The sequence below is a fragment of the Grampus griseus genome (assembly GCF_964374135.1).
Source record: "Grampus griseus genome assembly, chromosome: 5".
NCBI classification, from domain to species: domain Eukaryota; kingdom Metazoa; phylum Chordata; class Mammalia; order Artiodactyla; family Delphinidae; genus Grampus; species Grampus griseus.
Window position 1 is genome coordinate 38185446 of NC_138998.1, and position 16382 is coordinate 38201827.

A 16382-nucleotide genomic window follows, 5' to 3' on the forward strand; every position below is an offset into this window, starting at 1 on the left:
CTAGCACAGCAGGGGGTACAGCAATTAACAAAACCAAATCACTGTCCTTGTGGAACTTACATTCTCATTGGGAGAGTCAGACAACAGACAGCTATGTAAAATGTCTGGGTGTATCTAAGAAGAGCTCTGAAGGAAAATGAAGCAGTGCAGGAACATAGGGAAGAGCTTGCTGTTTTAGAAGAGTTGGTCAGGGAACACCTCACTGATAGAGGATATTTGAACAGAGAGAAGAAGGTAAGGGAAAGAGCCATGCTGGTATCCAGAGGAGAGCACAGGCTCTGGTCATGTGAGGATCAGCAAGGAGGCCAATGTGTCTGGAGGAAAATGAGCAAGTGACGTAGAGTTACACTGGTGTGGCTGCTCAAGCAAGACCTTGTAATGTAGGTGCTTATTCTGAAGGTTAATTTTTTTTAATTTATTTAAATTTTTAAGGTCATTAAAAATTTCAGATTAAAAAAATTAGTTACGAAAAATTTCAAGCCTACACAAAAGTAGAGATGACAGCAACAGTGAATTCACTAGTTGAGTGATTTCAGTAGAAAAATGACATGGCCAGGCTTAAAAGGATCCCTTTAGTTACTGTGCTGGGAATAGACTGAGCAGTCGCAGGGCAGAAGCAGTAAGGTCAGTTAGGCTATTACAGTAATTCCCTCGAGATAGCAGCGCTTTGAGAGGTGGAGAGAAGCTGCCGATTCTGGATCTATTTTTGAACGTAGTTCCCATAGCATATGCTGACAGACTAGACCAGCAGAGTCAAAGAGTGGTTCAAAGTGACATTTTTGGTCTGGGCAACTCAAAGAACGGAGTTTCCATTTATCGGATGAAGACTGCAGAAGAAGGTTTTGGTGGAAGATCATTAGCTCCTTTTTGGACATATTAAGTTCGAGATGCCTCTAAGACATCCAAGTGGAATCCTCAAGGATGCTGTCTTCTATAGGACTGGACATATAATGTTTAACATAGAACAAAGGTGAAACATTTTGAAAGGAGAAAAAGCACTTGTAGATAGTTCATTATTTTTCCACGTTCTTTACAGGTCATCCTATAGATCAATTATTTTTTCATATTTCTGTAGTACATAGATAACAATTTTGCATTTTTTAACGTAAATTCTATTATAAACGTCTCTGCACTCTGCTGTATGGGGAAAACAACCACGTTTAAAGGCTGCATCTTTCTGGTAGCGTGCCAAAACCCTGATTAGCTCCGCAAAGTGACTGCACTTCCTCTTCCTAGTCGGCAGAGGGCACCCTGGCAGCGGAGGGTGCTGCTCGGCTCTGAGAACCGGAAGCTTCTCCCTCTCTCTTTTTTTTCTCCCCGCCCTCTCATCCTTCGCACGTGAAGTCCTCTTCCGGCACTGTTTGCTGGCGTGCCTGTGAACGCCAGTAGTAGTGGTGCTGGTTGCCGGGCAGAGCCGGAGCTGCGGGAAGTTCGCGTCTGTTCTGCGCTAGCCATGAGGCTGCTGGGAACCGCCGCCGCCGCCGCCGCCGCGGCTCTGGAGAGCCGGCCGCTCCCGCGGGTCCCCACCGCTCTGTGCTGGCAATGGAAGCAGGTAGTGGAGTCCGGCAGGGCGACACCGCACCACGGACTGTCCCCGGGACCTTGCGGTGTGTCCGGAGCAAGGGAGGAAGTGACACTCCTACCCTCCCTGGCACCTCCTTACTGACAGCTCCGAATGTGAGCTGTCGACCTCAGCGCTGAAAAGCCCCTCGGTATCTGCACAGCTGCTGGTTATTAATGAGCAGCGCCTCGGTGCGCTGGGAGGTTCGGCGGCCTCCGATTTACGGTTAAGCGTCTTATTTTTGGTATAACTTAGAGAGGAGAGGTGACTGGAGTGAAGGTCGAGACAACCTTCACTCGAGAAAAATTAGTGTGTCCAGGGCTTCTGACTCGTTATGCCGTGCTCTTTTCATTACAGAGTGTCGTTGGCCTGACTGATCCCTCTTTCAGCTGACCCTGGGTTGTTTGATTTGGAGCCCGACCCTCCCAGTACCTTTCTTTGGTTCTGTGTCTGCCTTTTGTGCGGGGCGCGGGGAGCGCAGAGTGGACTAGGATTAGGTAGGAGTTGAGCCTTTCCTGTCATGCAAACCTCCTTTGCTTTGCTCGCTGATATCGGTGGGATTTAATCAACCAAGTGCCGATCACCCAGATTCCATTTTACCCAGGTTTTCCAAGTTCTTCCCTTTTCCCAGAAGTGGCTGCAGTGCATTTTGGATGGGCAGTCCTATATAGAGAGATTTATATGGTGTCTTGTTTCCATAAATGCAGGATTCCCCATCACCACCAGAGTAAAATAAAGTTGTTGTTGTTGTTTTAATGTTACTAATTGTTTGGGGGTGGAAAGGAATTGGAGACCTTTTGTGGGCTGCCTTGAAGCTATTGGCACCACTGCATAGAGCATATAAGTCCGCAAACGTCCTTGCTAGCTGTGAACTACAGTAAGGAGGAAGGGGAAAAAAAAGTAAAATTTAGAGTAAAAACTATATTTCCTTTTAAAGTAGTTGTTGGGAGCAGTTTTTCTGATTTTATCAGCCCCAGTGTATATTTTCAAACTTGTGCCATCCGGTAAAAGTATCTGTTCCCTTTTATTTATTTAATTAATTAATTTGAATATATCTTTTCTGACTTATTTATTTTTAAGAGTATGTCTTTTCTGTTCTCTCTTGCAACCTCTTCTTTGGTTACAGGAGTTTCAGGTTGAGACATTCCTTCTTTTGCCTTTTCAGACAATCATATATGACGTTTTGTGTCCATTGAGATTTCTCGGAGGAAAGATGTCCACTAAACCCTTTCTAATTGTCCACTGTTTTCTCATGAAAAGTGCATTGAATTGAGCTCTCTTATTTTTTCAGGCTAATTGGAAGATTTGCCGATGGTGTTCATCAGGGGTGATACCTAATGAGAAGATACGAAATATTGGAATCTCAGCTCACATTGATTCTGGGAAAACTACATTAACAGAACGAGTGCTTTACTACACTGGCAGAATTGCAAAAATGCATGAGGTATGTGGTTCATGGTTGATGCCATTATTTTGACCCTGGTTTTAATTGTTCTATAAGGATTTAAGAAACTTTACAAACCTGAAAGATTAAAAGAATGGTGACAGTGGATCTTTAATCAGAGTCACAAAATGGATAGATCAGGTTGGCTTGAAATGTTGCTCTGAGGAATCTTTCTAGAGACCATCACTGTGGGTATACTGAGTAGGCTGTTTTTTAAGAATGTTAAGTCAGTATGATGTACCCTTAAGCAGCCATTAAAATAATGTTTACATACTTTTAAATGTTATGGAGAGATGTTTATAATGTTAAGTGGAAAAAGGGTTTAAAATGAGTTTAATAGTTTAAAAATACATATGTCAGGAAAGAATTATTTTAGAAAATCTTGAAACTCTCCTGAAGACATTACATTACATATTATTGAGTAATTCAACTCTCCACTTAAAAATGTTACTTCAGATGAAGATCATCTCATTAAATCACAGACTTTAAAAGCTGCATTCTTCCCACCCAGACCTCAAAGTCCACAAGAAACACAGCAGGGAAAAATCTCTTCTCTGCATATCTGCTCACAGACTAACACAGGGCTGGTGGGCAGGAACAGTGCAGAGGGAGCAAGGATAGCTCTAAGACCAGGTAATGCTCAGTGGTAGCAGCTGCTAAAAATGGCAATGAAAAAAGGGTTAGGGTTAATAGAGGGCAAAACCTGTAATCAATTTTCTACTCCATGAGATGATATGGTTTGACAATTAGGTTTCTCTGAAAATTGCATCAGTTAACTATCTGTGTTCTGGTTCCATCTGTGAAGGTTTCTTTCCTTCTTGGAATGCAGGGACAGAGAAATCTGAATTGCTGTGCTTGTGTTTAGGTAAAAGGTAAAGATGGAGTTGGTGCTGTCATGGATTCCATGGAACTAGAAAGACAAAGAGGAATCACTATTCAGTCAGCGGCCACCTATACCATGTGGAAAGATGTCAATATCAACATTATAGATACTCCTGGTGAGCTAAGTTCTTGGTTTTATTGCAGCTTGTTTTGGCAGTGGCATATTTAGTTCTTTACCGTGATCTAGCTCATTTTTGAGTACAAAATAATACTCAAAAGTGTGACTGTGAATTCCCTATTAGAGAAATCTGACTTGGGACCTAGAATACTTCATCTTTAAGTGGTTTCTTTGAAAAATAGTGCAAAGAAATTGTGAATAGGAATGTTCTTGCCTTTTACATGTTGCAGCTGATTCCAAAGATGCCCATGCCCTAGTATCTTTTGAAGTGATTTTGTTGAGCCCCTGAACCTTATGGTAAGTGAACAGTATTGGTGGTTTAAGGAGTTCATATTTTATTTAGAAGACATACGTAGTGATCAGAGATAGAAGAACTTTTACTTGTACATGTTGTAAAAATTCATACTGCTTTTTAAGACCCCGACACAGTTCTCTGTCTCATTTAGGGCACGTGGACTTCACAATAGAAGTTGAAAGAGCCCTGAGGGTGCTGGATGGCGCCATCCTTGTTCTGTGCGCCGTTGGGGGGGTGCAGTGCCAGACCATGACTGTTAATCGTCAGATGAAGCGCTACAGTGTTCCATTTCTAACTTTCATTAACAAACTCGACCGAATGGGCTCCAACCCAGCCCGGGCCCTGCAGCAAATGAGGTACTGAACCTTAGAACAGAGCGGGGGTGATGATCCGGATAACAAGCCTCACATCCAGAAGGACAGTTAACTCAGTGTCATTAAGCTTTATCCCCTTAAATTTTTTTTCCCTTTTTAAAATTCATCTATGTGTATGACTTACAGTAAATGGAACACTAAGGTCCGTAGTTTGGTTTGTGATGTGATTTCATCAACTACTTTCTCTGTAAAATGGAAGAAATATGACTTAAATTTTAGGGAGATTGAAGGTGAATTCAGAAAACCATCTGGCAATTTGTAGTGTTTTGCTCTAATTAGAGAAGTTATAATCTAGGGTAGATTCTAAAAGTACTGTGCATTTATTTAGACAAAGCTAGAGGATTATCTTCAATTTTAACCTTCATTTGAGGAATTTTAATTAATGACTTAAATTAGTACGCTATATTCTCTTGCTTTTCTTTGTTAACATATTTGTTAAGACAACAGCAATACTTCCTTCCTGAATCAGACATAACCCAGTGGTATTGATATGATTTTACATTTTGCACAATACTACGTGTTTCACACAGCCTTTGAAAAGAGTCGGAGTTTCACTTTTCACCTTTTGTAGATCTGTAAATGTAGCGGTAGAGTTCCTACCCAAGTTTCACATGGCAGAGCTGATGGATGTAGGCAGTAAGGTTTGTGGTAGTGGAGAGACTAAGAATGATGTGTCTGATGACAAAAGATACCGTGTTGAGGAACTTTAACTGACAGTATTGCTGTGTGCTCTCTGATGGAAGTGATGTTTTGAGAACATGAGAGTGAAATATTTCTTTATTGGGCATTTGTAATACTTTCTTGGGATAACGAAACGTTTTCACTTTTTTTTTCTAGTTATATTTTACTTGTGGTTGGCAATAGATGGTCTCTTTGCACCAAGTCTTTTCCTGAATTCCAGGCAGATTCTCTTTCAGCATTTATTTGACTACTTTGGTTCTTTCTTTGCACCACTCCCTTTTACCTGTTACCTCATTCTGTAGCTCCCATTAAACAGATCTTGAAACTTCTGAATCTGGCCTCTGTGTCTTAACTTTTCTACCATACTTTCTCATACTTTCTCCTAATTTTTCACTGGGTTATGAGAGAATTTTTGAGGTCAGTCTTCCAACTCACTAATCTGGTATTCATCTGCATCCCTTCTGTTATTTAGCCTGTTTTTTGTTCTTTTTAATCCCAGCAGTTATGTAGTTAATTTCTATAAACTTTCCCTTTTATTGTGACATCTTTATTAATAGAGGTAATTCCTTTTTAGATCTTTACATTTTATTTTCTTCTAGTAACTTTCTCCTTGGAGGTTAGTACTATTTCTTAATTTCACCTCTCTTGCAAGCTATTGATTTCCTTCAGATATTTGGTGGTTCTTAGTTATCTATCCATAGTTATAGATGGGTACCTAGAATCTAGAGCATAGTTAGCTAGAGCATATTTCTACTTGAGTGTAAATCCCTGCCAGTGAGTGTGATTTCTCTTCGGTGGTTGTGCCTGATTGAGGGTACAGGCCGATGATGAGTGTCTGACTTTAATACCCACTCTAAGGGTTTTCCCCCTAAGGAACTTCCTTTTCAGATAGCTATACTCAGCTTCACTAGAGTCAGCTGATCCAAGAATGAGATGTGGGTACAATTATCCCACTATGCTTTAATTTCCTGGCCAACCACTCAATGACCTGTTTTTCCCTCTTCTGTTTCTGATCCAGGGTATTCTGGGGATCTGATGGGAAAATACGTATCTTACAGTTCTTTTTGTTGCCCGAATAGGGTTGAGGCTTCCTGAGCACAGTGAGTTTGGCTGTCAGTCTGTTCCCAAATGCTTTTGTATCCTCCGCTCTGACCTGCTGATCACTTCCACAGATCTGCCATTGATTTCTTTTTATATTTGTTTTGTCATTTCAAAGGGATTTGGGGAAAAAAAAAGGGGTAAACATGTATTTTTATTTTTCAGGTCTAAACTAAGTCATAATGCAGCATTTGTGCAATTACCCATTGGTTTGGAGGGTGATTTTAAAGGTATTATAGATCTTATTGAGGAACGAGCCATCTATTTTGATGGAGACTTTGGGTAAGTGTTAAAAATATACTATTCTATTAAAATCTTATATTTTAAAAAGTATCAAAGAGAAGGAAAAGGATGAGTGCTTTAAATATAAACTTCTTTTTGAAATGTGGCTGGAAGAATATCCTCTAAGATGATTTTGTTTTAATGCTTTTAATCCTAGTTACTCCCCATTTTGCTTAGTATTCATTCCAAGGGAGAGTATGTTACTCTTTGGATGATATATTTATATCGCATTATGATATACACGGTGTGGTGAAAGGAGACCTTCAGCTTGGGCTAATGATGTAATATCTCTTTTTCTACTTGTTCATGCATTCATCCATGTATTCTTTCATTCTGTAGACTTTTCTGGAACAGCTACTATGTTCTGGGTATTATTATAAAAACTGGGAAGAAAATAGGGATCATAAATATTTCCTCTACCTACTTCATGGGATTACAAAAATAAAAAGATTAATATATAAAAGAAGTTAAAACTTGTATACCTGTGGTTTAGGCAATACAAAAAGCAAATTGGTAACTTTTGAAATGGTTTTGGTCTGTCAACCAACTTTTGAAGAGACCTTTGCACACAAAGCATTGTAACTGCGCAGTGGTTATCAAACCATGGCATTCAGAAAAGTCACCTAGAGAGCTTATTAAAACACAAATCTCTGGATTCACCTTCAGAGATTCTAATTCAGTAGCTGTAGGGTGGGCCTGGAGTTTGCATTTCTGGAAAGCTCCCAAGTGGTGCTGATGTTTCAGGTCTGCAGACCACAGTTTGAATGGCACTATTCTAGACAATTTGGGGAGTCATAAATGAACCTTTGTTCTGAAGCGTGGACCCAGTAGCCCGGCAGTTCTCTCCGAAGGTCCTTTATTAGGGGTTTCCTGTTTCTGCTATGGAACTGAGATTGCTGGTCTGGCAGGTGGGTGAAAGGCATTGTGATCAGTTAACTATATAGAATTTATCCTTATCGACCGTCTTGTAGGTAGGGAAAAAGATCAAGCCTATTCAGTGGACAAGGCATTTCTCACTCTTACTTTTTGTTTGACAACTAAGTAATGACAACAAAGTTTCTCTCTCACTCCTTAGAATGTAAGGGACAAGGATTTTTATCAGGTTTATTTGCTGCTGTGTACCCAGCCCTAGAACTGTCTGGTACAAAATAGAGACTCAAAAAAGATTTTTAAGTAAATGAATAAATCTGCTTCCTCAGAATTACCAGGGCACACGTTTCTGCCTACTGAAGCAGAGGCTTTTAAACATTGTTGTACATCAGAACCACGGGCCTCTCACTGTTGTGGCCTCTCCCGTTGCGGAGCACAGGCTCTGGACGCTCAGTCTCAGCGGCCATGGCTCAAGGGCCTAGCCGCTCCACAGCATGTGGGATCTTCCCAGACCGGGGCACGAATCCGCGTCCCCTGCATCGGCAGGTGGACTCTCAACCACTGCGCCACCAGGGAAGCCCAGGTGGAACTTCTTAACATACCTGCCCCCTTTCCCAGCCCTAGACCACTGGGTATGTACATTTTGAAAGGAAGATTCTGACGTGAAAGACTAAGAAGGAGGGAGCTTGCCAAAATGGAAAAATTAAGTTCTGAAGGCTGTGAAGAGCATTCTTTAGGACAATAAGAATTATTTTCTGACTACTTGCAATTATTTGCAATTGGCTTCTTTTCCCTTTTTTTTTCCCCCAGGAATGTGTTTTCTGAAAAGCTTGTTATTTTTCGACGTTAGATTCCATTTTTAAAGAAATCCTTTTAAAATGTTAAGACTGATGTTTCTAAATATCAAGTATATCCATTTCTCTGTTTTGTATTTTATTTGTGACTCTTACCTGTCTGACCCCTAGAGGGACGGAAAACTGAGGTCAAGGTTGAAGAGTCTGTCATAATTAGTAACCTTTTTTTTTTTAAAACTACAGAATGGAGTGTTCTGTGTTAAAGATTGCTATTAATGAAAAGGAATAGTCAAGTCTCTAATCCTGCTTGTCAAAGACTGTGATATTCTTCTTTTGTTTTTTTTTTTAAAGATTATGAAAACTACTGATACATGGAGTTTTTAATAAATTTATTTAATTTATTTATTTTTGGCTACATTGGGTCTTTGTTGCTGCACGCGGGCTTTCTCTAGTTGTGGCAAGTGGGGGCTACTCTTCCTTGCGGTGCACAGGCTTCTCATTGTGGTGGCTTCTCTTGTTGTGGAGCACGGGCTCTAGGCGTGCAGGCTTCGGTAGTTGTGGCTTGTGGGCTCTAGAGCACAGGCTCAGTAGTTGTGGCTCATGGGCTTAGTTGCTCTGCGGCATGTGGGATCTTCCCGGACCAGGGCTCGAACCAGTGTTCCCTGTATTGGCAGGCAGATTCTTAACCACGGTGCCACCAGGGAAGTCCTGACTGTGATATTCTGATTAATTTGGTTAATAGAATTTTCAAGTACAGTTGACCATTGAACAATGTGGGGGTTAGAGGTGCTGATCCCCCCGTGCAGTTGAAAATCCAAGTATAACTTTTGACTCCCCCAAAACTTAACTACTAATAGCCTACTGTTGACTGGAAGCCTTACCTATAACACAGTTGATTGACACATATTTTGTATGTTACATGTTGTATTCTTAAAGTAAGCTAGAGAAAAGAAAATGTTAAAGAAAATCATAAGGAAGAGAAAATACATTTATAGTATTGTACTGTATTTATCAATATGGAAAGTAATACCTACATCAGTAAAATCTTATATGAGTCAAAGCACTGTAGATGTTATATGTATTACTAACACTAGATATCAAAAATGAAAAGATAAAATATGAAAAGAAATTCATATTTATATACAGGTATAACAATTCATACATTGATAAGGAAGAAGCAGCACTATATTGCTTTATGGTAGCCTAGTGTAATTGATGTAATGCAGTAGCCTAATCTGTATGCTAATGAATGAGTCGTTATAGAATTTTTTATGGCATATCATATAATCATATTCATAATACAGTATTGGAAGCATTGTGACTTAAAAAAATTACTTGTGATGATACACAGTGTCTTTAATTATGTGAGAAAGGCATACTGTATGGTGATATAATTCTTTGAAAGCAAAGTTATAAAACAGTAAGAAAACTAACACATTAATTTCATATTAAATATCACTTATCTTATTCCTATATAATGATAGGCTGTCCACTTCAATACAAGTTTTGTATACAATGTTATACACATATATTTTTTCATGTTTATTGAAAAAAATCCGTGTATAAGTGGACCTGTGCAGTTCAAACCTGTGTTGTTCAAAGGTCACCTGTACTCATGGGTTTTGGAGTCAGTTTAGCTTTGAATCGTGGCTCATCTGTTTACTAGTAGTACAACCTTGAGCAGTTTGCTTTGCTTGTTTAAAGTATTTTGCCCACTATTCTGAATTTTAAAGATTCACATTTTTCTTATTTGTGATTTTAACGCAAATATATCAGAGCTCTTATCAAAAAAAATATTTTGGCCATTAGTTTATCTTTTTCATTGGTGCTTATATGTTTAATTGAATGTTCTTTTTTTAAATTAATCTTTATTGGAGTATAGTTGATTTACAGTTTAACTGAATATTCTTAAAGTACCAAAATAAAACATTTCTACTTTTAGTCAGGTTGTTCGATATGGGGAAATTCCAGCAGAATTCAGGGCGGCGGCAGCTGACCACCGGCAGGAGCTGATTGAATGTGTTGCTAATTCAGATGAGCAACTTGGTGAGATGTTTCTGGAAGAAAAAATTCCCTCAATTTCTGATTTAAAGGCAAGTGCTCTCAAAATTAATCTTATATTAATAAGAAAAAAGAGGGCTTTCGGGGTTTTTTTTTTTGCAGGGAAGGGACATGGTGCTTTTATGCAGGGGTTTTATTAATGAAATCGGAGCAAAGTTGTTAACATAATTGGTTTCTTAAAAAAATATTTGACATGGCAAATTATTCTCTTTTTTTAAGTAGTGAGTTATGTAAAATGGGAAAGGAGTCATAGTTGTAGGAAAAAAGATACTTACACTGCCAACCTCTTGGACATAGTCTTATTAAGAAGAAAGAAGATAAATTAGAAATGTACCCTGTTGTACTATTTGGAAGGCTGTATAGATTTTTTTACTTGATTGTTCAGCTCTTAAAAAATAAAGAGAAGATCCCTGCCTAAAACTGGTATTCAGTTTGTAAATAGACAGTTCTCCATAGAAGATAACAAATGGCCAATAAGCACATGAAAAGATGCTCAGCATCACTAATCATTAGAGAAAGCAAATCAAAACCGCAATGAGATACCACTTTACTCATTAGGATGACTATTATTTAAAAAACAAAATAAGTGTTGGTGAGGATATGGAGAAATTGGAACCCTTGTGCATTGCTGGGGAATGTAAAATGATGCATGTACTGTGGAAAACAGTATGGTGATTTCTCAAAAATTAAACCTAGAACTGCCGTATGATCCAGCGATTCCACTTCTGTGTACCCAAAAGAATTGAAAGCAGGGACTCAGATATTTGTACACCAGTGTTGATAGCAGCGTGATTCACAATAGCCAAAAGTTGGAAACAACCCAATGTCCATCAATGGATGAATAAACAAAATTGGTATATTCATACAATGGAGGGTATTTTTTGGCTTTAAAAAGGAATCAGATTCTTATACATGCTACAGTATGGGTGCGTCTTGAGGACATGACGTTAAGTGAAATAAGCCAGACGTAAAAGGACATAAAAGGACAAATATTGTATGATTCCACTTCTGTGAGGTACCCAGAATAGTCAAATTCCTAGAGACAGAAAGTAGAATAGTGGTTACCAGGGGCTGGCGGGGGGGGGGGGGGGGGTGAAGAATGGGAAGTTTAGTGGGTACAGAGTTTCAGTTTGGGATGGTGAAAAGTTCTGGAGGTGGATAGTGGTAACAGCAATGTGAATGTACTTGATGCCACTGAACTGTACACTTAAAAATTGTAAAGATAGTCAATTTTGTTATGTATATTTTATCATAAAAATAAAAATCATAAAAAGACTGATATTTATTTTGCCAAACCACTTGGTGCCCTTAGCAGAGATCAGACAAGTAATTATTGTGTGTAAGACATTGCACTCAGGGAGTTTATAGATCAAATGCACAAGGAAAGAACCCTGTTGAAGTTGAGATGCTTACTAATTTATCTCATAGCTTGAGTTCTTTACCATTCACAAAGGCCTTATCACCTCAGCTCTCTGATGAGTAAGGAGCACCACGTAGGAAAGTATAGGTCTGGGCCTTAATTGAAGTCAAGCACCGTAACCCAGGAACCACAGTAGAGAGTTAGGTTTCGATCTGTGAAAGGGAATATGTCAGATTCTGTGATTCACTAGGAGTAAGGACTCAGCACATAATCACACTCATGGCTATGATTTATTACAGTGAAAGGATACAAAGCAAAATCAGCAAAGGGCAAAGGCACATGAGGTGAAGTCCAGAAGAAACCAGGCGTAAGCTCCCAGGCATCCAGTGCAGTCTTGCAGTGCTTGCCTGTTTCCTCCAGCGGAAAGTTGTGAGTGCACCTGTGAAATGACGTCTACCAGGGAAACTCATTAGAAACTCAGTGCCAAGGTTTTACTGGGGGCTGGTCACATAGACACCCGCTGACTAGCATGTACCAAATTCCAGACTCCCAGAAGGAAAGTAGGTGTTTAGCACACATCACATTGTTTGTACAACAGTATAGGCACAGTGAACCAGCCTTACCAGTTCTGGGAATGCTGGGAACCTCCCAGAAATCCAGATCCCCAGGCCTCAGCCAGGGGCCCAGCCTTGCAAGCAGGCCTTTATAAGGAGGACAGTTTTAGCCCTGCTATGTTTACTGTTTTCTGCCAGGATACATGGGTGTACTTTAGTTTCTATGTTGTTTTTGGGTATATTGTTATTAGGGACAGTGGAAAGGCAACGGTTTTCAAGTGTGAATGTGATTCTTATAAAAGTAAGGGAAATTTTCCGGAAAATAAAGCTTTTGTTAGGCTGGTATAGGGTTAGCTTTAATTTCTCCTTTTTTCTATTTATCAACCGTGCTCATGTGTTTCTCTATTCAATGGATGTAAAGTTAAGCGTGGTAAGATTACCATATAGGGAGGGTTGGAAAGTTAAAGACCTGACCTTGTGGCCTAGGGTAGCCTAAGTGATTAGTGACCAAGCCATTTCTGGTCCCTAGCAACAGCAAAGGCAAGTGTTTTAAGATAGCTCCAAATAGTAATTGCTTTCTTACCATGCCTATTTTCTCCTTTTTATACTCCTTTTATTGTGCTCAGCTGTTATCCTACTTTTCATTGTGATGTTTAGAAATTGTGGTTATAAATGTTTTGCTTTAAGCTTTTTAGGATAACTAGTTTTCTGTTTTTCCTGAGGACTGAGAAATAATTGTATGCAGTTGCATATTTCTGCAGTGGTGGGTTGTGGCCACAGCACAGCACTGCTGTTGGCCTCTTCCAGCTGCTAGAGCTAAAGGTCCACTGCTCCCTCTGAGGCCAGTAGCCAGTAAGGAATGAGGCTGGGACACATGGACGGTGCTTGCACGAGGGGTTGGGACATGACCAGGAGGTCGTTATTTTAGAGCCTTGTTACTATCATGGCCCTTAATTTATGAGCAGTTTGTACTGTTTGGCTTCCTGTATGTATGTCCTTTAAAAAAAGAAAACAAATCAGTTAAATGTTTTTTTAATAGGTGATACTTTCATATCGTTTAAACTTTCATATCATTTAAACATTTAACAACTATACAAAGGTACACAGGAAAAAGTCTCCCACCTGGCTCCCATCTGCCCAGTTCTCTGCCCTGTCCCTAAAACAGGTTGCTGGTTAATAGTTTCTGGTGTATCTTTCCAGAGACGTGTGTGTGTGTGTGTGTGTGTGTGTGTGTGTGTGTGTGTGTGTGTGTGTGTGTGTGTGTGTGTGTGTGTGTGTGTGTGTGTATTGCTGTTCCCTCTATCTTACACAATTGTTAACATACTGCTTACACTGTTCTGTGTGTGTATTTTCTATGTATGTGTGTATATATGTATATATCTTTTTCTTTTTTTGCCAGATTGAAAGTTAGTGACATTCCAGGAGTGTTGAAAGCAATTGCAGTGTTGAAAGTTAAATAGCCTTTTTTCTTTTTTTTTCTTTTTTTTGTATTTTGATCTTAAGTTATAGAGAACCTGATTCCAGTCTTCACCAGAGCCAGTACTCCAAAGAGTACCAATTCATTTCATTGATTTGTCACTTTGTAATTGATCTGAAACACAAAATGTAACTTTAAGATAAACTAATCATTAATTTTTTTCGTTTGTAGCTCGCAATTCGAAGAGCCACTCTAAATAGGTCATTTACTCCTGTCTTTTTGGGAAGCGCCTTGAAGAACAAAGGAGTTCAGCCTCTTTTAGATGCTGTTTTAGAATACCTCCCAAATCCGTCTGAAGTCCAAAATTATGCTATTCTCAATCAGGAGTAAGTCTTGGAAATTGATTTTTAATTTATGCACAAAGACTTTAACACTTGTGCACTGGGAAAGTATTTAAGAATGGTTCTTGTAGTTGTGATTGTGGGTTTTTCCCCATAATTTACAAAAATCAATCTCCATTTCTATTTGGGTAACGATTTTGGCATAGAGAAAAATATTTATTATACCTTCCCATATATTCTATTTGTAAGTTAGAAATATGATTTATTTCATTATCAAAGTTTACATCATTAGAAAATTTACTCATTTGGAACCAATTGTATTTTTTTTTTAATGCTTTAAGAAACAAAAATTTTGAAGTTCTCATTGATAATTTTTCTTTTTCTGCCAGACTTTTTGTGTTTTTTATTCTGCTCTGGTCCTGTCACAATGCAGTAATTAAGGCCAGAAAAGTTATTCTTATTGATCCCTTTCAGTGAAATTTCACTTATGAATCAGCCCAGAAATGTTTACTGCACATGTGCTGCTTCTCAGATAATTTTCTGATGAAACAAATTGATATAAAAGAAATGTGAAATATTGCATCTCAAAAATGTGTATTTCTTTTATTTTAAGTGACTCACAAGAGAAAACCAAAATCTTAATGAACCCCGAAAGAGACAATTCCCATCCATTTGTAGGCCTGGCTTTTAAACTGGAGGTAAGTTGCTTTCTAATGTATTTAACTGCTATATATAGAAATTTTCTTTTCTGTTAGGCTTTTATTCCTATTATAAAATGACTCTTAGGAAATATTTGGTTACAGGTTTCTCCACTGTAAAGTTACTTTCCCCTCTACCCCGTTCCATATTGACTCTTTAGAAGAAGGTTCCTGGGCACAACCCACACTTAAGGGCTGGGAATTATTTTCTTCCTCCTTGAGGGAGCAGTATCTATGTAAGTTATTTGAGATTCTTCTGTATAAGAGAATTGTCTTTTCTCCCCATATATTTATTTATTCAATCATTTATTTTTATCAGTATGGACTCGTGGATATTTAGTTTGTACTTTGAGTTATAATCCAGTGGTATGTTACTTATTTTGTTGCCAGATTGACCAGTTTTGGCCATTGGAGCTGTTTCACTTGGCTTCTGTGCCCCTTAGACATTCCATCGTATTTTGCTTTTTTGAATACTTGCTTACTTTCTGGCACTACAGGATTCTCCAGGCTTACGTTGTATATTCCCTGCCCCAGCCCTAGAATCAGCCATTTCTCTAAGAGCCCTGATTTCTTTTAATTGTGAATGGTATTAGAAACCAACATTTGGGGACTGGGTGTGCTTTTTGTTGTGTTATTGCTTCTGTGTATAATATTTTAAGTAGGAAAAAAGTTGGATAATTTGAAAGTGTTAAAGAGTGGTTATTTCTGGGATGGAATTATATTGGGGAAGGCTTTTTCCTAGTTTTTATTTTTAAATTTTTACAGTATGTTTTTTATTACTTCTAAAACCAGAAAAAGTAATTTTAAATTAAAAAGTAGAAATAACATTGCAGTGACAATTTTTATGCATAAAGCTTTTAAAAATATATATTTAGGAATATTTTTCTTAGGATCCTCAGAATTGTAATTATTGAGTAACAGGTATGAAATATTTTAATATTTAATGATTTATATTGCCAGATTGCTTTCATACTCAGAATTAATGTATATGTTAGATTATTTCAGTGAATCTTTATCAGCATTGAGTATTGTTTATTAAAAATCATTACTGATTTCATAAATGAAAATAGTATTTTAATACTTCATCTTGCCTTAATTCCTAATAATAGAGAACATTTTTCCATATATTCATTATGGAATTGTATTTCCTCTTTTGTAATTGCCTCTTTATTTCTTTTGTCTTTCCTTTTTTAAAATTAGAGTCAAAGTGTTTTACTTATTTGTACGAGCCTTTCTCTAATAAAGTTTTTTAAAAAACAATTTGCAGTTTAAAATTTACATAGACAAATACATCAGTCTTTGTCTTTAGTCATTATCTCATTTTTAACCTTATAAATCTTCCTCTTTGATTATATTTTGTAAAGATTTACTTTTCTTTCTCCTTCTTTATGGTGGGGTTTCTTGTTTTGTTCATTGTTAATCCAGTTGGAATTTGTTTTGCTGAATGCTGTGAGGTAGGATCTAAATGTATTTCCTCTGCCTTCAAATAGAAGACCAGTTGTCTAGTTACCAGTTTTTGAACAATGTTATATTTTTTCATTGATTGTCATGT

The 16382-nt window shown here is 38.2% G+C and overlaps 1 protein-coding gene across 1 annotated transcript in view; it reads left to right on the top strand.

The window, feature by feature from the left end:
- Positions 1 to 1351: 1351 nt before the first annotated feature.
- GFM1 (G elongation factor mitochondrial 1) overlaps positions 1352 to 16382 on the top strand; it is a 42756-nt gene continuing 27725 nt past the window's right edge. The window contains exons 1-8 of the mRNA XM_082654303.1: positions 1352 to 1552; positions 2853 to 3005; positions 3871 to 4003; positions 4452 to 4656; positions 6619 to 6735; positions 10342 to 10492; positions 14023 to 14177; positions 14746 to 14830. Of these exons, the coding sequence (XP_082510429.1) occupies positions 1454 to 1552; positions 2853 to 3005; positions 3871 to 4003; positions 4452 to 4656; positions 6619 to 6735; positions 10342 to 10492; positions 14023 to 14177; positions 14746 to 14830 (1098 nt within the window). The 5' untranslated portion in view covers positions 1352 to 1453. The remainder of the gene's footprint in view (positions 1553 to 2852; positions 3006 to 3870; positions 4004 to 4451; positions 4657 to 6618; positions 6736 to 10341; positions 10493 to 14022; positions 14178 to 14745; positions 14831 to 16382) is intronic.